The 23,985-nt window shown below is 39.6% G+C and overlaps 2 protein-coding genes and 1 long non-coding RNA gene across 9 annotated transcripts; all 3 read right to left on the minus strand.

The window, feature by feature from the left end:
• Window positions 1–926: 926 nt before the first annotated feature.
• Window positions 927–4,502, minus strand: LOC113067434 (gastrula zinc finger protein XlCGF7.1-like). Of its 5 annotated transcripts, XM_026239849.1 has the most exons (4): window positions 4,377–4,502; window positions 2,751–2,989; window positions 1,640–2,419; window positions 927–1,555 (listed from the first exon to the last, which is right to left on the minus strand). In XM_026239849.1, the coding sequence occupies exons 2-4, from the start codon at window positions 2,809–2,811 to the stop codon at window positions 1,446–1,448; spliced, it is 951 nt and encodes a 316-aa protein (XP_026095634.1). In that variant the 5' UTR covers window positions 2,812–2,989; window positions 4,377–4,502; the 3' UTR covers window positions 927–1,445. The 5 variants fall into 5 exon arrangements, with proteins under 5 accessions (XP_026095634.1, XP_026095633.1, XP_026095632.1 ...); XM_026239848.1 differs by having other exon boundaries at window positions 927–2,419; window positions 2,751–2,940; XM_026239847.1 differs by having other exon boundaries at window positions 927–2,419; window positions 2,751–2,952.
• Window positions 4,503–13,981: 9,479 nt separating this feature from the next.
• On the minus strand, window positions 13,982–15,912 carry LOC113067488 (uncharacterized). Its single transcript, XR_003279360.1, has 4 exons — window positions 15,779–15,912; window positions 15,506–15,573; window positions 14,693–14,710; window positions 13,982–14,156 (listed from the first exon to the last, which is right to left on the minus strand). It is a non-coding gene; the product is annotated as an uncharacterized LOC113067488 (long non-coding RNA).
• A 4,496-nt stretch (window positions 15,913–20,408) lies between these two features.
• On the minus strand, window positions 20,409–23,809 carry LOC113067442 (zinc finger protein 239-like). Of its 3 annotated transcripts, none has more exons than XM_026239863.1 (3): window positions 23,653–23,809; window positions 22,046–22,267; window positions 20,409–21,714 (listed from the first exon to the last, which is right to left on the minus strand). In XM_026239863.1, the coding sequence occupies exons 2-3, from the start codon at window positions 22,104–22,106 to the stop codon at window positions 20,825–20,827; spliced, it is 951 nt and encodes a 316-aa protein (XP_026095648.1). In that variant the 5' UTR covers window positions 22,107–22,267; window positions 23,653–23,809; the 3' UTR covers window positions 20,409–20,824. The 3 variants fall into 3 exon arrangements, with proteins under 3 accessions (XP_026095648.1, XP_026095647.1, XP_026095646.1); XM_026239862.1 differs by having other exon boundaries at window positions 22,046–22,279; XM_026239861.1 differs by having other exon boundaries at window positions 22,046–22,284.
• Window positions 23,810–23,985: the final 176 nt, after the last annotated feature.

Raw genomic sequence — 23,985 nt, forward strand, 5'->3', positions numbered from 1 at the left:
AAAAACCTCCATTAATTTTCATGTCAAGGGTTAAAAAGATAACATTGATTCTATTTTTGGAGAAAAAGAAAGTTATGAAAGGGGTTTGAATATTAAGAAAAAAAACAATAGAATCTCCATTTTTGATGAAGCGTGAACTGTAACGTAGGTCTAAGGTTCTCGTTGCATGTCTTTTACGTGTGTTTTTGAGGTTGAAATGAAATCAAACACTGCCATACTGCCCTTGATACTTCTGAATGTGATATCTACTTCATAATTATTGAGAAATGTATGAAAAAACATGTTTCAGATCACTTGAACCATATAGAAATGAGGGTTAAGTTACCCATCCCGACTTAAGAGAAGCAAAGAAGGATCCGTTGCAAAGCTACATGAAAGTATATATTGTATCCGTGATTCTAAAATACATCATAAGTAGAACAATAACTGTTTGTTTTAACAAAGAACAAACAAAAAAAAATGTATCTAAACCTCACTTAAAAGTGTTACAGCAACTACATCAGCCTCCTTCGTAACAATACATAACGGTTTGTAGAAAGCTTCTACTTTCCTTCAAGAGTAAGCAACTACAAGTGACACACATGCATTCGACAATAGAATATACCGTAATTCCTCAAATAAGCTGGGGCCTTTATTTACCTGAACTGCAGAAGGTAACAGGATTTTATTTGAAGCAGGCTTTTATTAGAGGCAGACCTTTATTTCTAATTCCATCTGTTTGATAAGTAATTGTTTTAAATAACCGTTTTTAAATTAAAAGCGATAGCGTTCCAGTGGACAGGCATAACATTAGCACAGAATCAGTTCAGAATCAATCACCAAAAGAATCAGTTCGGTTCAGACGCTCTGTGTGTCGGTCTGCTTCACGCTGAATCACGCATGCGCAGTATTATCAGCTCCTCGGTTCTCGAATCGGACGCGTCCGACAGAAATGCTTCTCGGTTCAGTGTACTGGTGATCCGAAAACCGATGCAACCGGTTCTTGACTCAAGAACGAGAAACGCTCCGGCAGTGGGCGTGTACGTTCGTTATCTGGCTCTGCTGCACAAATTTCCCCCCGGCCTTAATTTGTCCGTGTTACCACGCCCCCGGCCACTATAAGAGGCCCGCCGTTTATTTGACTACCGGTTTTTATTTGAGGAATTACGGTAACATGAAACTCATATAAAATTACAAGTATAACATTTATATCATGAAGCAAAATGATATACAATAATAAAACATTTCGACATTGTTCTTTGGGTAGCAACTCCATCTTTGAGTTGATCTGAATCTCAGTTGAATCTGCTGCTTTTGAAGATGAAGATGAACTTTATTAACTGTGAAAACTTGTTTCTGTCATGTTGCTTCTAATGTCTGGTTAGGACAGATTTATCCAGGTGATATTTTATTTCTTGCAGCATTATTGCAGCATTAGATCTGAAAGTGCTGGATCTGAAGATTATCTACTTACTGTGAATGTTTTTTGTATGACTGTGTAGAGCAGATGATTGATTGAAACACTTCCCACATGCAGTGCAGTGATACGGTTTCTCTCCAGTGTGGATCCTCTCGTGTATTTTCAGACTTACTGCATGAGTGAATCTCTTGTCACAGTGTGAACACTTGTAAGGTTTTTCTCCAGTGTGGATCCTCTCATGTGTTTTCAGGTCTCCTGACCGACTGAATCTCTTGTCACAGTGTGAACACTTGTAAGGTTTCTCTCCAGTGTGAATCATCTCATGCTGTTTTAAATTGGCCGCTGAAATAAAAGTCTTTTCACACTCAAAGCACATGTACTCTCTCACACCAGTATGAAGTTTCTGATGTTGTTTCAAACTTTGTGGCAATGTAAAACTCTTTCCACACAAATCACACGAATATGGCTTCTCCTGTGTATGAACTCTCAGGTGTCTTTTCAGGTTTGAAGCCCACAAAAATGTTTGCCCGCACTGATTACATGAGTACAGTTTCTCTCTTGTGTGGATCTTCATGTGTCTCTTAAGGTTTGTTGATTGTGTGAAACTCTTCCCACATTGATCACAAGTGTACGGTTTCTCTCTTGTGTGGATCTTCATGTGACTATTAAGGTTTGTTGATTGTGTGAAACACTTCCCGCACTGATCACACGTGTACGGTTTCTCTCCAGTGTGGATGTTCATGTGCAATGGAAGGTATTTTTTTTGAGAGAAACTCTTGCCGCACTGATCACATGTGTATGGTCTCTCTCTAGTGTGAACTCTCATGTGAATATCAAGATTAGATTTGCATGTGAAACTCTTTGGACACTGAGTGCAGGTGAAAGATTTCTTGGCTCTTCTTTTCTTTAAATCTTTCTGTTTGGTTTGAGAGCAACTCAGAAACTTTTCTCTGGTTTTGACATGATTTTTCTCCTCAGCTTCACTCAATTCTTCACTCTCCTGGTTCTCTTCAATCAGCTCTTAAATAAAAGTAAAAATGGTTAGTTTTCAGGAACTTTTCATCAACCCTGTTACCAAAGTTACTGTAAGAAAAATAATCTCTATCACTATGAATAACTGCTATAATTTATGGGAAATAAATTAGTAACTAGCTAATCAGATTTTGCTTAAGTCATTACTTACTAGATCAACTGTGTTTACTTTTGATGTATAAAAAGCAAACTGTATAGAAATAAAAATGTGGTTAAAATGGCTGCAAAATTAAACTGTGAATCAACCATTTAAGTAAATCTGATTTAACCGAGTTTTTCAGAATCACGGATGAATGAGAAATCAATAATAAACACCAACCTGTTTGTTCAGTATCTTCAGTGTGTTTGATTCTGAGGGTTGAGGCTTCTTGATCTCTCATCTTCTCTCGGTCCTCTTTAATAAACTCAGACTTCACAGATTTCAGCTCTTCTTCTCTTCTGAACTGATGAGATGTTCCAGCATTTATTGGTGAACTACTGTGGGAGGAGCTTCACTGATGATGTGATTCCTGTGGGAGGAGCTTCACGAATGATGTGATTCCTGTGGGAGGAGCTTCACTGAAGGTAAATTGCAGCATGAGAGAAGATGGAAAAAAAAACACCTTACCAAGATCGGTTTTACAACACAATGTTAATATATATATATATATATATATATATATATATATATATATATAAAAACCATAAATAATGGTAAGAAAAACAGCTGAAAAACTAAACGCAAAAAAGCTTCTTGTTGACACCAGGGAAATGAGCTTTAAGTGGCAATTTACAGGAGATCTGAGGCATCAGCATAATAAATGAGCTGAAAACCAGAACTATTTACATGAAATAAAGAGTCTTTTCAGCAGCTCTGTTAATATTGATGAGCCTCTATCAACACCCATTCAACAAGACATTCATATCATCTCTCTTTATTCTCAGTGTTTGCTGTTGGGACCAGATTTGAGGATATAAAAGAATATAAAACTGCTTTACTGAAGAACTGTTATTTATCAAAATATGACATTGACAAAATAAATAAATTATTGATAAATTACTGACAATAACAAACAAACACTAATGAAACTAAAAACAACACCATAGCTCTAACATGACCATAGTAATCCTAAACTTGATTTTTCTGTACATAAACTGACAATGATCATAACATTTTTCAAAGCAATATTTAATGCTTCCTGTGTCAAACTTCATATATTCCCATTTATGAATAGATTTGAAATTTCAAATCTTCAAAATGTGAAAAACGTTCATTACTCATTACAGGAACAAAATGTGTTTGGAAATACAGTTGCAATGCAGACATATTTCAATTTTAACAAGTAAAAATAATCCATATGTCAGCGGAGAAAAAAAAGGTAAAAATGAAAATGGTAGCAGCAATAGGCTACTTGAGATCGATTCCCACCAGTACCCTTCACAGATAAATATTTATTTATTTTTATTATTATTACTGGGCATTCACTAACAGTTCAACTACAAACATCAAAACAAAGCACACAAGCAGTCGAAATCATTCAGCTCTGAATGAATTAATTTTTTCCTCACATGCTGCTACAGCAGTAACGTTAAATGATCCCGATGAAAACAAAACAGAAACGAGTCTGTAAAACGTCGCTTAAACAAGCTGTAAAGTGTTTGATGTTTGTGTAAATGTGTGAAATACTGTGCTGCTCGCCTCTCCGGGATTTATAGTGTCCTCTAAAACCGTCGGCAATTACCGGTGATTAGTCTTTTTTCGGTTTTGTGTTGAATGAGTCGATGAATTAATAATTCATGTACCAACTTAAAAAATAAAAAAAATCTTAAACTATTGGCTTTATTTCACATCAACAATTAATCACAGTAAGATTTTCTCTAAAAGCACAGAACAAACAATAATTAGCTTAAAGAAAGAAATCTGACAGATAAAACTATTTTGACAAATACAACATACAAAACATACCTCGTTGGCTCAGTACCGAGAGAGGAATTAGTTTCAGTCTTTTTCTTCTTCTTTCTGTTTATCTTATCTCTCTTAAACAGCTTAGTGACCACACTTTAGTCATACATCTTTCTTTCTCTCGAGAGATCGCTTCTTCTGCGGAAATTACCCTCTTCTCTGCATACAAAGCTCACTCTTAAGCTACAGCGCCACTAGTGGCACTTAACGGTAATAATAATACAAATACAGAGAATGAATCAGAGGGGTTACCAGGATGTCATGTTTGGGGGGGCATTTGGCTTTTTTGGGGGGGCAACATAAACAACTGAAAAAATCGGCACAAAATTATCTATAGCCTACTGCACACAATCTGTTTTAGTGCATATCTTTTTCTAAGCCAGGAACCCAGAGATAGGTACAGGGCTCCTATTAGACTATATGGCTGTCACATAAAAGTTCAAACATTAATAAAGGTCAACATTAATAATATGATGATGATATTATTATTATTATTATTCACAGATTCATATATAGAACAGATCACGGTGATTGCCTGATGATGAGTGACAGGTGTTTGCCTGTGAGAAGACTTGCTACACGAGTAGGCTTTTTAAAATGAATCTGAAGTCATGTTTGTATAGACAAGAGGTAAATCAATTTGTTTCTTCTAAGCTGTTCCAGATGTAGGTGCTACCATAAATTCGCCAGTTAGCCTCTAAGTTTCTTTGTGAATGCGGCCCCAGGTAAAAAAAAAAATGCATATGCTCATTTGAACAGTATGAGAACAGTATTTGAATGGTATTCTCTGGTTGTAAGTGGCTTTGGATAAAGGTGTCTGCTAAATGAATAAATGTAAACATGTAGGCCTAGATAAAAGAGAACATATTAGGCTACAGGGGGTAAGGAGACTTAGAGAGGTGAAATAAAAGATATTTTTGTGAAACTATAAGAATTTAATTTATGATCTCATTAGCAGAAGCAACATAACTATTTTTAAATATGGTTTTATTTTTATTTTATTTGTTTATTTAATTTTATTTATTATTAGTGGTGTTTGACATAGGCAAATGTTATTATTATTTTACAGGGGTGTGGAGTCTGTATGGGTTTGGTCTCCCTCAGGGGGTGGGTGATATAATACAAATCTAATAAGTCTTTTTTGTTTGTTTGTTTGTTTGTTTTTTTAGAAATCATGATTTTATCCTGATTCTTTGTCATGTTGGTTTCTCTATTTTGCATGCTGTTTGAGCATCACAGCCAAACTAATTTCCCTATTATAAAGCATTTTAAGGTAACAAAATATGAAAAATTATGGTGGATATTTAGGCCACAGTAAAAGAGATGTATTTAGCAGGAGCATTAAAAAAAATTAATGAACAAATATAAAAATAAAACACTATATACACTGATTCCTATTAAAGCAACTGTATTTTTTTTTTTTCAGTCAAGAGTATTGAGTGATTTTTTTCTGTGGGTTTGGTGTTTTATTAACATTAAAGGAATAATTCACCCAAAAATTTAAATAGTGAAGAAAAAACATGAATGAGTTTCTTTCTTCTGCTAAACATAAGCATTATTTTGAAGAAAACCAAACAGTTGCTGGTTCACAGTGACTTCCAGAGTATGTTTTACTATTATCAAAGTCAATGTGAACCAGAAACCATTTTGTTTCTACAAAATATCTTCTTTTGTGTTCAGCACAAGAAAGAAGTTAATATAGGTTTTGGACAACATGTCCAATTGTATTGTAATGAATTTTGCCACCGCTAGGGGCCACTGGTAATGCAGACTAACACCTATTCTGCCACCACCTTTAATTTCACCCCGGTCTGGTCCGGGAGGAGCACTCAAAACACTCGAGACCAAGAATTATCAAAGAATACACTTTTTATTAACAATAGCAGCCATTTGGCATTGTCTCACTTAAATATCCTGATTACACACACTGGTCATATTTCATTAAACCGTGACACACATTTAAAAGAGAACCCAAGTACTCACTCCAAATTCACAGCACACAATAAATTAGGTGAAATCTCATACACAGCACACTTAATTAGAAACTCCAAACCTAAATCACATGCTCTATGTGAAACAACCAGCACAGGCAATCAACATACTTCAGGAGGACAGTAATCACAAATGACTGAGTACAACCATAACCCACACAACTCCGTAATAATAAAATAACTTCGGACTTCCCTGTCCACGTCCAACGACACCCTGCCGTCACTGTGAGGACTCAACCTTCCCCTCCGCGGAAATGCTGAGAAGGTTTCTTTCAAACAGCCTGCCAAGTCCACCTACACTCGCTTCCCTATCTATCTAAGTTTACCCCCCACTGTCTACCTCCGGGCCAATAAGTGGGACCCCGGTTTTCTTCACGCCGGTGGTGCTAGCCAACCACGAACGCAACGGATCCCTTGCTTTTGTGAACCCAGCAGGCTTTACAAACACAGCGTCTCAGTCTCTTTCACAGTTCATTATTAGGCATCAGCGCGTCCTCACCTTTCCCCGCCCCCGTATTTAAAAGCCTCCCAAAATTGTTCATTGTCCACAGGTGTACTCACAGACATCGTTCCTTCCGTAGCAATGACGTCACACCATCAATAGAATCATAATCATTACACTACTTCCCCTCTTGAAAAAAATAGGACTCGTCCTCGAGTCCTTAAACAGATCCATCGTAGTCCTTGAACCACACAGGGGGTTTACGTGTTCGTAGGGGACGGCCCCGCTCTGTAGCAGATATAGCTGGCGTAGGCAAATCGCTCTTGCCAGCCCCCTCTGTAACTGTAGATCCAGCAGCTGAGGGAGGTTCTCTCACTAGGACCGGAGACACCGGGGGGCAACCACTGTCCACAACTGGAACTTCCACTGGATCCAAAGACACCTCAGCCTCAACAGAAAGCTGCGATGTTTGGGAGTCGCTGATAGCAGTCGGCAGCTGATGTGAAACCGGTATTCCAGCCGCAGCAGGTGGCCTAACCGACTGAAACCCCTCGGTGACACTGGTAGCTGATGAATATACACCCCCACCAGCAACAGGCAAATCAGGTGGCCGTGATCGTCGAAACACCCAGCTAGACCCAAAGCTTGGACCCCTTTCTTTCTTCCCCCTAATTGGGGCAGATGTAGTCTTATGGTCAGCTTTGGCTGTTGTATGGCCACCCGTAGACTCTGCAACCATAGAAGAGACATAAGGTTTCAGTTGATTAAAATGCACCACCTGATCTATACCTCCAGCCTCTGGCTGTATCTGATACAACACTTCAGAAACCCTTTCCAAAACCCTATATGGGCCCTTAAACCGTTTCTGCAATTTTGGACTCACCCCTTTCTTCCTGGCCTTATTCTTTAACCATACCAACTCCCCCACTGAATAATACTGAAACTTGGCCTTAAAGTCAAAATACCGCTTTTGATGTTCTGAGGCTCTAGCCTGATGACTTTTCACTGCCCCCACTACTGTGGCAAGACTTTCAGCTACCCCCTTCACATACTCATTCACAGTTGCAAATCGCTCTTGTCCATCTACATCCATCATGATGTCAACCGGTAAAACCATCTCCTGACCAAACAAAACTTTATATGGGGTAAAGCCAGTACTGGAATGAACACTACTTCTATAGGCCATCATCACATAAGGCAAAAGGACATCCCAATTCTGTTGATTGTCATCAATATAGAAAGACAACATTGAAAGCAATGTACGATTAAACCTCTCAATCATTCCATCTGACTGAGGTTGATATGGAGTTGTCCTGGTCTTATTAATGTCTAGCAACCGACACAATTCACCAAACAAATTTGATTCAAAGTTCCGACCTTGGTCGGAATGCAGGCTCCTAGGGGTTCCATAACGACACACCCACTCTTCTACCAGGACTCTAGCTACGGTCTTTGCCTCTTGATTTGGGAGGGGGTACGCTTCTGTCCATTTTGAAAAATAGTCCCCCACCACCAACACATATTTATTTCTGAGGAGGGTCTCAGGAAGAGGCCCTAATATGTCGAGTGCCACTCGTTCATAAGGACGAGACGTTACAGAAGGAATAAGTGGGGCCCGAGGAACCGGACCGATTTCTTTATGAACCGCACATTCAGGACATTCCTGACACCATCGTTTCACATCCCTATACCATCCCGGCCAATAAAAACGATCCCTCACCTTTTCTTGTAGCTTTTGCACTCCAAAATGGGCTCCAGTTGTAATATTATGCAATAACCTCAACATTTCTGGTACCATAGACCGTGGAACAATAACTTGAGTCTTTGCGCTCAGACCAATTTTTGGAGGCAACACCCTCACCAACCTCTGCCCCTGAACCTCTATCTGCTCCCAGACTAAGGCATACTTCTTAAGGGATGGATAGGCATTCACTATCTCCTGTCTACTACCTTTCTGGCTCTTCAGTTTTAGTATCAAACTCAACTCTGGGTCACTGTGCTGGGCTCTGGTCAACTCATTCAGTCCTCCTTCCACCTCCCCCATTTCACAATTCAATATCTCTCCCTGTTCCATAACACCACCCTGAGGTGAAGGTTCTACTTCTACATAGCTAACAGAGCTAGCCATAATCTCCCCAGAATAAGCAGGTAATCTTGATAGCGCATCCGCATTAATGTGCTCTTTACCTGGTCGGTGAACGATTTTATATTGGAAAACAGCTAGCTGTTCCAACCACCGGGCCAACTGGCCTTCCAGGCCCTGGAAATTATGCAACCAACGAAGGGAATTATGATCTGTTCGCAGCAAAAACTCTTTCCCTAACAGGAAATGTTTGAAATACTTGGTAAAAGTAACCAGACTAAGAAGTTCTTTCTTGGTAGTGGCGTATTTACGTTCTTGTTTACTCAGGGTTCTACTGGCATATGCCACCACTTGTTCTAAACCATCAACTTCCTGTGACAAAACAGCCCCAATCCCTACATCACTGGCATCTGTATCCAGAATAAATGAACGCTGCGGGTCTGGATAGGCTAAAACTGGAGCAGTAGTGAGACATGCTTTCAACTTCTCAAAAGCAACCTGGCAACCATCATCCCACTGAAATCGCCTTCCTTTTTCTGTAAGCCGATGCAATGGTCTAGCCAACTCAGCAAAACCCCTTACAAATCGCCTATAATATGAGGCTAAGCCCAAAAAGCTACGTACCTCAGTCTGATTTTTAGGGATTGGCCATGATTGTACAGCTTCCACTTTACTGGGATCGGCCATAACCCCCTCAGCCGAAATAACGTGACCCAAGTATTGCACTTTGGTAGCAAACAGATTGCACTTAGATGGTTTCACTTTAAGATTGGCAGCCTGCAATTTGGACAATACTTGACCTAACCGCTGAAGATGTTCCCTAAAATCTTTTCCGAAAACTATAATGTCATCCAAGTAGACTAAACATGTGGACCACTGCAAATCTGCCAGAATCAAGTCCATAAGTCTTTGGAATGTACTTGGACTATTGGATAGTCCAAAAGGAAGAACATTAAATTCAAAGAGCCCCTGTCTTGTTATAAAGGCTGTTTTAGGGCGATCTATAGGGTCCACTTCAACCTGCCAGTAGCCACTAGCTAAATCTAAAGTAGAAAACCACTGTGCATGAGTTAGGCTATCTAATGCGTCGTCAATACGTGGAAGAGGATATGCATCCTTTCTAGTAACATCATTTAACTTCCTATAATCGACACAGAACCTCAATGACCCATCTTTCTTTCTCACCGGAACAACAGGAGCAGCCCAAGGACTACAGGATGGTCGTATGATACCCCCTTCCTGCATCTGCTTCACATGATCTGCCACCTCCTGCTGCAAATGAAGTGGTACCCGACGAGGAGCCAATTTAATGGGCTTTGCATCCCCAGTGTCAATCTGATGTAGAGTCCTATGGGTCCGCCCTAAATCCGTGTCACTTTGACTAAAAACAGGAAGATAGTCATTCAATAATTCTTGAACAGCTTGTAACTGTGTCGGTTCCAGGCCCCTATCATTCAGCCCCAGATTTTGTAGCAAAACTTCAGCGGTCCATGGCTGCTCCACTAAACCTTTCAGTGAACCCAGAGAATTGACTGCATTATCCCCTATCTGAACATCGGTAAACAAAGTTCCAATAGTCATCCCTTTTCTTAGGATAAGTTCCTCACTGGTCACATTAATAACCCTTAGCGGCAACATTCCCTTTTCCACTCTACATAACACCCGGGCCACCAGAACTTCAGTAACCAATCTATCCGAAGGTTCCAGCATTCCTTCCAACCACTCTTGCCCCACTCCTTCAACACTACCAGGAATTATAACCTCAGTTCTCGGGGGCACAATCACATCCTGCCTTACAGATACAGTCCTTGTCTTGTTGTTCACATTACCCAGTTGTAGGGGTAGGCTCTTCCCCATTAAGGTACAACTTCTTGTATTTAAGTCAATCACGGCCCCAAATTTCTTCAAGAAATCCGTGCCTAAAATGATCTCCTGCAAGGGTATGTCAGCCACTAGGAAGTCTGTGGCCAAAGCCAATGCCTCGATCTGACACACAGTGGACCATTTTCCTACAATATTCATCTGTCCCCCATCAGCTACAGACACCTTCCCTACATAGGGTACCAATTCAGAACCCCCATTTGTTGCCTTTTCCCAAAATTCTTTCGACACTACAGACACCTGAGCACCTGTATCTAACAACAAAACACAGGCTGTACCTCCCACTTTAGCTGATAGAAACACGCCAACACCCTGTTCACTACAAGAAACACTAATTTGTAGGCCAGTCGTATAATCAGGGAGGGGGGCGAGCATTTGGCCCTCTTTACTCGCCCCCTCTATTTTCCCTGTACATAAGGACATGCTTTTCTTAAATGGCGGTCACAACCACACTCCCAACATACATCCCCACGACGCTTCTGGCCCCGGCTAAAACCCTGTAATTCAGAATGGGAAGGAGCCCTAAAAGAAGAGGCATTATTGACTTGAGTCTTAGTAAGATTTTGAACAGTAACCTGTAAAGTTCTAACTTCCTGGCGCAAACTCTCTACAGTTTCAAGCAATATAGCCATTTGAGTATCATTAGGATTGTTATTAGACACCCCACGCACCTTCATTTCAGGTGTAATCTGACTACGTTCTAACTCACGAATAAGCTCCAATTCAGAAGCCAATGTTATAGCTGCCTCTAATGTAGCTGGTCTAGCACTACGGAGCTGTATTCGCAGTTCGCCGGTTCCAACATATGCAATAAATTGCTCACGTGCTAATAAATCTTGCGTATCACAATTAGCCACTGGATAAGATTTGGCTACTAATCGCCTTAAAGCATTACCGAACTCACGTGCACTCTCCCCAGGTAATCGTCGCCTAGCGGACAAACTTGCACGATTCCAGTCCTCACTTTCACAAGGATCAAAACACTTGCTCAGCGCTTCTTTTAGTTTGGCATAATTACTACGATCTTCTATTGTCAAACCACAGAATACATCTCTCGCTCTACCAGACAGCAAAAGTGACATAAATTTCAATTTTAAATCCTCATTCCAATTATTCACCTCCGCAGCCATTTCAAATTGCTGGGACCAATCAGACCAGTCACGGCTGCTACCTGTAAATGTCTCTGGCATGAACACAGGACGATTCACTACACTATTAGAAGTAGCAATCGTGCTCCTAGCTGTCGTTGCAGAAAACTCTTGACTAGAGTGTGCATTTTCAGTGTGCTCCATTTTAACAATTTACCACCCAAAAAAGATATTGGTATATTACAATTAGATCAATCCCACCGCTGCCACCAGTGTAATGAATTTTGCCACCGCTAGGGGCCACTGGTAATGCAGACTAACACCTATTCTGCCACCACCTTTAATTTCACCCCGGTCTGGTCCGGGAGGAGCACTCAAAACACTCGAGACCAAGAATTATCAAAGAATACACTTTTTATTAACAATAGCAGCCATTTGTCATTGTCTCACTTAAATATCCTGATTACACACACTGGTCATATTTCATTAAACCGTGACACACATTTAAAAGAGAACCCAAGTACTCACTCCAAATTCACAGCACACAATAAATTAGGTGAAATCTCATACACAGCACACTTAATTAGAAACTCCAAACCTAAATCACATGCTCTATGTGAAACAACCAGCACAGGCAATCAACATACTTCAGGAGGACAGTAATCACAAATGACTGAGTACAACCATAACCCACACAACTCCGTAATTATAAAATAACTTCGGACTTCCCTGTCCACGTCCAACGACACCCTGCCGTCACTGTGAGGACTCAACCTTCCCCTCCGCGGAAATGCTGAGAAGGTTTCTTTCAAACAGCCTGCCAAGTCCACCTACACTCGCTTCCCTATCTATCTAAGTTTACCCCCCACTGTCTACCTCCGGGCCGATAAGTGGGACCCCGGTTTTCTTCACGCCGGTGGTGCTAGCCAACCACGAACGCAACGGATCCCTTGCTTTTGTGAACCCAGCAGGCTTTACAAACACAGCGTCTCAGTCTCTTTCACAGTTCATTATTAGGCATCAGCGCGTCCTCACCTTTCCCCGCCCCCGTATTTAAAAGCCTCCCAAAATTGTTCATTGTCCACAGGTGTACTCACAGACATCGTTCCTTCCGTAGCAATGACGTCACACCATCAATAGAATCATAATCATTACAGTATGAACAATGACAGAAATTAAATTTTAGGGTGAACTATCCCTTTAATTCACACGGCAGCATGTAGCCTACTGTCCCTTTAAGACCTGCATGCATACAGACATGCATCCTCTTTCAGTTGTTTACTTTCATTTTAGACATATCCAACTTAGTCTATACATAAACCTTGTGTGTTTCGACAGTATTAGCACAGAACATAACTTAGAAATTAGGCACAGTTTGAAGGGCTTTTTCGTTTTCGTGCCGCACTTTGATTGTGCTTAGAAGAACCGAACGTCAGAAAAGCACACGAATGAAACTTTTAAATAAGCAGTAAGGATTTAAAGCAGATGCAAAAAAAATTGTAAATAAGTGCAGTATCCTGTTTGAGTAACTCTACCGCTGAGTTAACACTTATGTTAATGTATTATAATAATTCCGTGGCGCCAGAACTGCAGCTGATAGAATGTGCGCTGCGGCACAATGGCAATGCAACAATATTTCTTCAAAAGCAGATCGTGGAGACATTTTTATCGTCCACAACCAAAAATATTAATATACTACCCTCGGCAGAAATTTGGGACGGGGGGAGACCGGACCGCGAGGGCACTTCCCAGATAGCAAACAGTCATTGAAACTATGCTGAATCAACATCCCGTTGTCAACATTAAGTCATTGAATCAACATCGAACTCTGATGTTGATTCAACATCATTTTGCACCCTGATTTAATATTGAAACAATGTTGAAATTCTGTCCATAGATCAACGGAATTTCAATGCTATTTCAATTATCAGGAATATTGAAACAATGTTGAAATTTCAACTGAACCAAGGATCAACGTGATTTCAATGGAATTTCAATCGTTTTAAAATGTTAATTTTAAATGTAATGCCATAAATTAAATAGCCTGCTTTATCTACAGCCAGGATGTAAAAAATTAATGGAACATTTAAAATCTTGTATAAAACACAGAACACACCACACTATTTAAAATCAAATTTATGTTTATTAGCCTCTCTACTCTTTATTTACACTTCATTGTCATCTGATGCCTGCATAAGTTGTCGTCCAGTCCCTCCTGCCCGGTCTGGCGAATAGCGCAACCACTTTTGGGTGAAAATTGGGTGATGGTAGCTGTCCCCATCTGCTGAGTAAGAGCATCTAAAACAGAAAATAAAATCACAATGCAAAACAAATATAGCATTTAAGTTAAACAGAACATATATTTGAACAAATTCAGTAGCCTAGGCCTATGATTTTTCAATGATCGGATAAGGCAATAAGTCCTCGTGTTGTAGGCTAGATCATATTTCCCCTATATTCAAAGCACTTTTCAAAACTGCCTGTTCATGGATGTATTCGAATTAAAGGGAGGCAAAAAGGATTAGCTTGCAGTGACCTCTTTCATAAGGAAAATGTATGAGGCCAATTGACTCAAAAATGTTTATGTTTATTATTTCATTGGTTCAGAAGTAGTTGTTAACTCCACAAATTTAATATAAATAACTGGATACTAATTAAATAGTTAATGTAGATTAGAGTTACCATAGACAAAAGATGTTTTGACAAAATAATCATAGACAAAAACCGTTGCATTCAGTTTTTGATGAGGTTTTGGGCTGGAAAACCAATTGCAAGTGGTGCAAGTTGTTTGCAGAAATAAAATAAAATGAAATCAAAAATGTTGTTTTGCTTACTTGGTGTGCAATAGTGATCTGTAAAAGAACAGAAAAGAAAAAATCTCTGTTAAAAACAGCAATTAAAATTCACAATCATACAGTGTGACTGTACTTTATACATATGTACTCAGGTAACCAATCTGTTATTAAAAAAATTTAAAAAAAGAATATAAACAACATAATATACAAATTAAATATACAGTGGTTTATTCTTTTCAGCTACAGTTGATGTAATAGTAGCATTCAAGAAATAAATGTAAAATATAAAAAACGAAATACACTTTAATGTAGGCCTATAAAATATACAATTCTCATTAAAGCTAATGAATTACGCCCCATTAACTGGACTCCCCCGGCCTCTCAGATCACCATAAATGTTAAAGGGATTTGAATGCTAAAATATGCTATTTTTTTATGCTGCACTTTCTTCCTATAGTGAATATCAAGCTACAATATATCTGTTTGTCAGCTCAAATGTTTCAGTGGTAGAACTTTTGCCTGGTGTGTCAGAGGTCCGGGTTTGGGTTTTAAAATGAAGTACAATAGTTGTGCAAGTACAATGCTGTATCACTTGCGACGCAAACATCCAAAAGCAAATGAAAGCCGATGAGTACAACTGATGAGTAGTTTACACTTTAGATTAGGGGGTGCAGAAAGCTTTGTAAATTATTTATAATGTTTATTGAGATAATAGTACAATGTTGACATTTCAATGGTTTATAAGTGATTAATAATATATTAACTAGTAAATATTAACCATTAAGGATTTTGTTTGACTCAGTTGTTTACTGAAGGCCCTGACTGAAACCCCAGGGTACTCAGGGTACTTACTGTCTGACAGGAGGTTCACTCAGACTCTGCTCATCATCACTGAAGAGTCCAGGAACAAAACAAGCAATCTGACACAGAGACAACAATATTTACTCTGCAGTTCCAGGTTCATTAGAAGGAAACAAGATAAAGCAGAGGTAAAATGCAGATAAAAGACAGAATAATATATATAACAACAATAATAACATATGTAATATACAAATTCTACTACTAATAATATAATCTTAAAATAACAGAATCTATATTTTTAATTTTAGGATGAGTGTGACTTACGTTTTGATGTCAGGGACTTCTTAAATTTGGTGAAATATATTCTGAAAAAGGCATATTAATGTATTTCATGAGCTTCTTTCATGAGTATTTCATGAGCTTCTTTTCATGAGTTCACCTGTATTTCTAAGTCAGTATCTCCCTTCAGCAACATTTCTGAAGGGAGATACTGACTTAGAAATACAGATTTACTGAAGAAGCTCATGAAATACATTAATATGCCTTTTTCAGAATATATTTCACCAATTTTCTTTTCAAAAATCTTGGAGTTTCACTTTGTTCTGTATAGTTTCTTTCTGTCCTCCTGAAATCACAGAACAATTTGTATTAATATCTGTTTATCATGAAATATCAAAACTCATGTGAACTTGTTTTCAGCCGATTAACGTTACACTCTCAGTGTAAGTGACGTCATCGATTCAGTAAATCAGCCTTTTCTAAAAAAAAAAAAAAAAAACCAGACAAATCACCAGCAAAACATTCACAGAGCCATCAAAATATCTCACACACACGACGATTTGATGAAAAGCCCAGAGTTTCATCAACAAGAGCTCAAAATTAGCCTAACATTACCTGAAAACTGCTAAGATAGATGCTAACGGACTTTTTCGAAGACACTAAACCATTTTTATAAAATAAATTTAATTGAAACATGTCAATAACAAGTAAGAAACGTGTCAGAAACATTTGTATATCATATTTGTGTGATTTTAGCGACTAAACTTACCTAAAACAGCGTAAACCGCAGCGAGAGACGGAGATAACTGTTTGCCAGTAACGGTTTTTTTGTTGACGCCCCGCCGTTTCCATGGCAACTCTGCTCCCCGCTCGCGCAGAACTCACCGCACACACAGCATTCACACAAACAAACATCTCGAGTTAAAACATTACATTTATAATGTACAGCCTCATTCAATAATCACTCACTATAGAGACGGATTCTTTCTGGCAGCCTGTAAAAGAGTGAAAAACACGACGATAAAGGAGTCAGGACTTCTCTTTAATAAACCGCTTTTACATTTTCCCTCTGAGAAACTGCTGGACATGAAAGGCTTTAACATTAATTTACCGTGACCGTTGTCTAAACAAGTTAACGGTAACATTATTTGAAAATGAGCCAGTCTCTTCAGCTGCCCACAGACTGTATAAAAACACACCGCGTGCCTGTGCTGTCTGGGTTCATATCGAACATTAAGCAAGCTTACCTGTACGCTTGTGCCAAGGGTCCAGAAATGAGCTGTGTCCGGTGCAGTACGTTGGGTATACCACCCGTTGATCTCCCGGTCAACCAAAAATCGATGGATTTTCAATCATATTTCCCGGTCAACTATTTTTCGATGCAATTTCTATCATATTTCCTGGTCAACTATATTTCGATGCACTTTCTATCATATTTCCCGGTCAACTATATTTCGATGCATTTTCAATCATATTTCCTGGTCAACTATATTTCGATGCATTTTCTATCATATTTCCCGGTCAACTATATTTCGATGACTTTTCAACAACCGCATCCTTTCTCTGTCCACTATAAATCAATTACTTTTCAACACATTCAGGGACCCGGTAACCAAATATCAATGCTTAATCAATCATAAAGATAACTATGGATCAATGTTGTTCCAATATTGTTGCCATCAACATTAATAACATCAGGTTTTCATCGATATGATAATGGTGATTCAACATTTATTTTGCATTGAAATTTCAATATCAACCATAATGATGATTCAGATGGAAAAACAATGTTTATTCAATGTTGGCTTGCTGTCTGGGTTAGCGCTGGACCTCAAAGTCGTAGTTGCAAGTCGCAGAATTTCTGACTTTCAAAAAACCCTGTTTCAGTCAAAATCACGATGTTCCGCTCTCAATGCACTTCGATCCCATACGCCGTTTTGGGGTGGCAACTGGAGTTGCAAAGCTCATTTGTGCCACCCTTGTGGACACGCCACTGCTCAAAGGCTCTGCCAGGTAAACATTTCATTGGCGTTCTATTCTCACATGATGCACTTTTTCTGAGCCCATAAGCCTGAAGCGCGCGCGCACTGTCAAACAGCGCCAAACTGAATTTTTGTTGGGTCAGACTCATCTGCTACTGATGGAAAAATATGCACAAAACAATCAACTTTTAAATGTTTATTTATTATCAGAGGGACAGTCCGTTTCTCGGGGAGGCAGGGCTTATCCTAGGGGAGGCACTGCCTCCCCCAGCCTCCCCCTAGACACGCCCCTGGAATGAATAGAAACGAAAATGTAGCAGTAACAAGATTAATGAGAACGGGTTGGAGGGAAAGAGGACACGTTCCAGGTAAAAGCTTGGATGGCAAAAATGGGGTCTGGGAATGTCACATCTAAGATCGATCTTGATGTGTTGGACAGTCCAATTAGCAATGAAATGAAAAAGAAATATGGGAAAATAATTGTAGAAGTCATACCCTGGATTTAGAATCATGGTGTTCCCAAAAAGAATGTACATTTAGCATAACAGCCCTGAACAAAGTAAAAGAGAATTTGGAAACGTGGAAACAAATTAAGAGATTACAAAAAGTGGAAAAACAAACAAAAAGACAAGTATGTCAAAGTATGCCACCAGCGACTGTGTAAGAGTAGTGAAAAACTCCATGACTGGAGTCAGCACCATATCTAAAGTTCATGAGAGAATGACACTGCAGCCTGAACGAGCATGAACTGGAGGAAAGAGGAGCATGTTGAACGGTCCACATTTGAGAAACAAAACTAACAAAACCTAATTGTCCAGTACTCAGGGAGAGGAACTTACAGCACTGATGCCAGATAGTGGTTATGAGAAAACAACCAAATGACACCAAACAAACTCTTCAAATCAAGCAATTTTTTTTATTTGAGGTGGTAGAGAAATTCTTTCTAAACCATATGAACAAACAGGGAAAACATGCCATTTGAATCAAAACAGTGGAAAAGATCTCTAGAAACTATTATCCTAAATTACCATTAACATGTCCCTGACCACAGCATTGACCTTGGCCACATCCATGACAATTCCCTCGACCGCTTCCCTGTCCTGCGCCCTGGCTGCTTCCGTGTCCAGCTCCGCTGCCGTGTCCGGCACCTTGTCCGCTTCCCTGACCAGCTCCGCTTCCGTGTCCAGCTCCGCTGCCATGTCCGGCACCCTATCCACTTCCCTGACCAGCACCCTCACCAGCTCCAGCACCCTGACCAGCTCCCCTGCCCTGACCAGCTCCTGCGCCGCTGCCCTGACCCGCTCCATGGCCCTGAGCAGTAGTCTGGCCATCTCCCTACCCGCCACCGCCCGATCGAAAACCCTCCTCATCTCTTCGGAGAGTGCATGGAACGAGGCGCAGCATGGGTCTTGATTCTCCCACAACGCCGTTCCCCAGAGAGCCACCCTGCCGGAAAGTAGCGTCAGCACAAACGGCACCTTGGATCGCTCTTGGTTGAATGTCTGAGGCTGTAATGCAAAGTGCATAGTACATCGGGTCAGAAAAGCTCTGCAAAACTCTGGTTCACCTGAATAACCTTCTGGTGTTGGCAGTCTCGGTTCTCGCCGCGGCTGCGGCTCTGGAAGAGGGGGTTGAGTTGGCGGTGTGGGTGGCGCAGTGGAGACTCGTAGCTGTTGTATCTGCTGGGTGAGCTCGGACACCTGCGACACAAGCGCTTGGACCACCCTCCCTGTGAGAGAGGTGTTCTCCTCCTGGGCGTCCATTGTAGTAATGCTTCGAGCGGCAAACTCATCCCACGTGGAAGTGCCTGCTACATCCATAATGGTCAGATTGTTCTGTTACGTATGACAGAAACAGGATGTAATTGCAAGGCGTGTTTATTGACAAACAGCAAAAGAGTCAGATATTGACGAAGAATCACAGGCGGGCAGACACAAGGCTGATGGAATGGTGACGCAGGGACTTCGGTGGACAACAGATGGTGGTGCTCGGTCCAGTGATGATCCCTTGAATCCCGGTGTGTGAATAATCCTTGTGACGGTGCTCGATAATCCAGTGATGAGTGAAGATCCAGGAACAAATGACAAAACAGAAAGACTCTGGCAGGAACTAAGGACACGAGAACAGGTACGGGAGCACACCGGGGAAAAACAACGATCTGACAACAGGAAACACAGGTTACTGAACTTATAAGGGGAACAAACAATTGAAACCAGCTGGCGCTGCTGATCATCGCTGATCAGTGACCACACCCACAGACACACACACAACAGCACGCTAGACGAAAGAGAGAGAGTGAATTCATGAACCGTTACAGTAACAGGATTTTATTTGAAGCAGGCTTTTATTAGAGGTAGGCATTTATTTCTAATTCCATCTGTTTGATAAGTAATTGTTTTAAATAACCGGTTTTAAATTAAAAGCGATAGCGTTCCAGTGGACAGGCATAACATTAGCACAGAATCAGTTAAGAATCAATCACCAAAAGAATCAGTTCGTTTCAGACGCTCTTTGTGTCGGTCTGCTTCACGCTGAATCACGCATGCGCAGTATCATCAGCTCCTCGGTTCTCGAATCGGACGCGTCCGACAGAAATGCTTCTCGGTTCAGTGTACTGGTGATCCGAAAACCGATACAACCGGTTCTTGACTCAAGAACGAGAAACGCTCCGGCAGTGGGCGTGTACCTTCGTTATCTGGCTCTGCTGCACAAATTTCCCCCCGGCCTTAATTTGTCCGTGTTGACCACGCCCCCGGCCACTATAAGAGGCCCGGCGTTTATTTGACTACCGGTTTTTATTTGAGGAATTACGGTAACATGAAACTCATATAAAATTACAAGTATAACATTTATATCATGAAGCAAAATGATATACAATAATAAAACATTTCGACATTGTTCTTTGGGTAGAAACTCCATCTTTGAGTTGATCTGAATCTCAGTCGAATCTGCTGCTTTTGAAGATGAAGATGAACTTTATTAACTGTGAAAACTTGTTTCTGTCATGTTGCTTGTAATGTCTGGTTAGGACAGATTTATCCAGGTGATATTTTATTGCTTGCAGCATTATTGCAGCATTAGATCTGAAAGTGCTGGATCTGAAGATTATCTACTTACTGTGAATGTTTTTTGTATGACTGTGTAGAGCAGATGATTGACTGAAACACTTCCCACATGCAGTGCAGTGATACGGTTTCTCTCCAGTGTGGATCCTCTCATGTCTTTTCAGACTTCCTGACCGACTGAATCTCTTGTCACAGTGTGAACACTTGTAAGGTTTCTCTCCAGTGTGGATCCTCTCATGTCTTTTCAGACTTCCTGACAGACTGAATCTCTTTTCACAGTGTGAACACTTGTAAGGTTTTTCTCCAGTGTGGATCCTCTCATGCTGTTTTAAATGGGCCGCTGAAATAAAAGTATTTTCACACTCAAAGCACATGTACTCTCTCACACCAGTATGAAGTTTCTGATGTTGTTTCAAAGTTTGTAGCTTTGAAAAACTCTTTCCACACAAATCACACGAATATGGCTTCTCCTGTGTATGAACTCTCAGGTGCTGCTTTAGGACTGAATCCCTCAAAAATGTTTTCCCGCACTGATCACATGAGTACAGTTTCTCTCTTGTGTGGATCTTCATGTGACTCTTAAGGTGTGATGATTGTATGAAACTCTTCCGGCACTGATCACATGTGTATGGTCTCTCTCCAGTGTGAACTCTCATGTGACCCTTAAGTGTTGCTGTATGTGTGAAACACTTCCCGCACTGATCACATTTGTATGGTCTCTCTCTAGTGTGAACTCTCATGTGAATATCAAGATTATATTTGCGTGAGAAACTCTTTGGACACTGAGTGCAGGTGAAAGATTTCTTGGCTCTTCTTTTCTTTAAATCTTTCTGTTTGGTTTGAGAGCAACTCAAAGGCTTTTCTCTGGTTTTGACATGATTTTTCTCCTCAACTTCACTCAATTCTTCACTCTCCTGGTTCTCTTCAATCAGCTCTTAAATAAAAGTAAAAATGGTTAGTTTTCAGGAACTTTTCATCAACCCTGTTACCAAAGTTACTGTAAGAAAAATAATCTCTATCACTATGAATAACTGCTATAATTTATGGGAAATAAATTAGTAACTAGCTAATCAGATTTTGCTTAAGTCATTACTTACTAGATCAATTGTGTTTACTTTTGATGTATAAAAAGCAAACTGTATAGAAATAAAAATGTGGTTAAAATGGCTGCAAAATTAAACTGTGAATCAACCATTTAACTAAATCTGATTTAATCGAGTTTTTCAGAATCACGGATGAATGAGAAATCAATAATAAACACCAACCTGTTTGTTCAGTATCTTCAGTGTGTTTGATTCTGAGGGTTGAGGCTTCTTGATCTCTCATCTTCTCTCTGTCCTCTTTAATAAACTCAGACTTTACAGATTTCAGCTCTTCTTCTCTTCTGAACTGATGAGATGTTCCAGCATTTATTGGTGAACTACTGTGGGAGGAGCTTCACTGATGATGTGATTCCTGTGGGAGGAGCTTCACTGATGATGTGATTCCTGTGGGAGGAGCTTCACTGAAGGTAAATTGCAGCATGAGAGAAGATGAAAAAAAACACCTTACCAAGATCGGTTTTACAACACAATGTTAATATATAGATTTTTATACATAAATAATGGTTAAAAATAATGGAAAAACTAAACGCAGAAAAAAAAATATTGTTGACACCAAGGAAATGGGCTTTAAGTGGCAATTTACAGGAGATCTGAGGCATCAGCATAATAAATGAGCTGAAAACCAGAACTATTTACATGAAATAAAGAGTATTTTCAGCAGCTCTGTTAATATTGATGAGCCTCTATCAACACCCATTCAACAAGACATTCAGATCATCTCTCTTTATTCTCAGTGTTTGCTGTTGGGACCAGATTTGAGGATATAAAAGCATATAAAACTGCTTTACTGAAGTACTGTTATTTATCAAAATATGACATTGACAAAATAAATAAATTATTGATAAATTACTGACAATAACAAACAAACACTAATGATACTAAAAACTATCTTACAACACCATAGCCTAACATGACCATAGTAATCCTAAACTTGATTTTTCTGTACATAAACTGACAATGATCATAACATTTTTCAAAGCAATATTTAATGCTTCCTGTGTCAAACTTCATATATTCCCATTTATGAATAGATTTGAAATTTCAAATCTTCAAAATGTGAAAAACGTTCATTACTCATTACAGGAACAAAATGTGTTTGGAAATACAGTTGCAATGCAGACCTATTTCAATTTTAACAAGTAAAAATAATCTAAATGTCAGTGGAGGCAAAAAAGGTAAAAATGAAAATGGTAGCAGCAATAGGCTACTTGAGATCGATTCCCACCAATACCCTTTACAGATTAATATTTATTTATTTAGTTTTATTATTATTACTGGGCATTCACTAACAGTTCAACTACAAACATCAAAACAAAGCACACAAGCAGTCGAAATCGCTCAGCTCTGAATGAATTATTTTTTTCCTCACATGCTGCTACAGCAGTAAAGTTAAATGATCCCGATGAAAACAAAACAGAAACGAGTCTGTAAAACGTCGCTTAAACAAGCTGTAAAGTGTTTGATGTTTGTGTAAATGTGTGAAATACTGTGAACTGCTCGCCTCTCCGGGATTTATACTGTCCTCTAAAACCGTCGGCAATTACCGGTGATTAGTCTTTTTTCGGTACAAGTTTTGTGTTGAATGAGTCGATGAATTAATAATTTATGTACCAACTTAAAAAAAAAATCTGAAACTATTGGCTTTATTTCACATCAACAATTAATCACAGTAAGATTTTCTCTAAAAGCACAGAACAAACAATAATTAGCTTAAAGAAAGAAATCTGACAGATAAAACTATTTTGACAAATACAACATACAAAACATACCTCGTTGGCTGAGTACCGAGAGAGGAATTAGTTTCAGTCTTTTTCCTTCTTCTTTCTGTTTATCTTATCTCTCTTAAACTTTGCTTAGTGACCACACTTTAGTCATACATCTTTCTTTCTCTCGAGAGATCGCTTCTTCTGCGGAAATTAACCTCTTCTCTGCATACAAAGCTCACTCTTAAGCTACAGCGCCCCTAGTGGCACTTAACGGTAATAATAATAAAAATACAGCGAATGAATAGAAACGAAAATGTAGCAGTAACAAGATTAATGAGAACGGGTTGGAGGGAAAGAGGACACGTTCCAGGTAAGGGCTTGGATGGCAAATGGGGT

Source organism: Carassius auratus, linkage group LG28B, assembly GCF_003368295.1.
Source record: "Carassius auratus strain Wakin linkage group LG28B, ASM336829v1, whole genome shotgun sequence".
Classification (NCBI taxonomy): domain Eukaryota; kingdom Metazoa; phylum Chordata; class Actinopteri; order Cypriniformes; family Cyprinidae; genus Carassius; species Carassius auratus.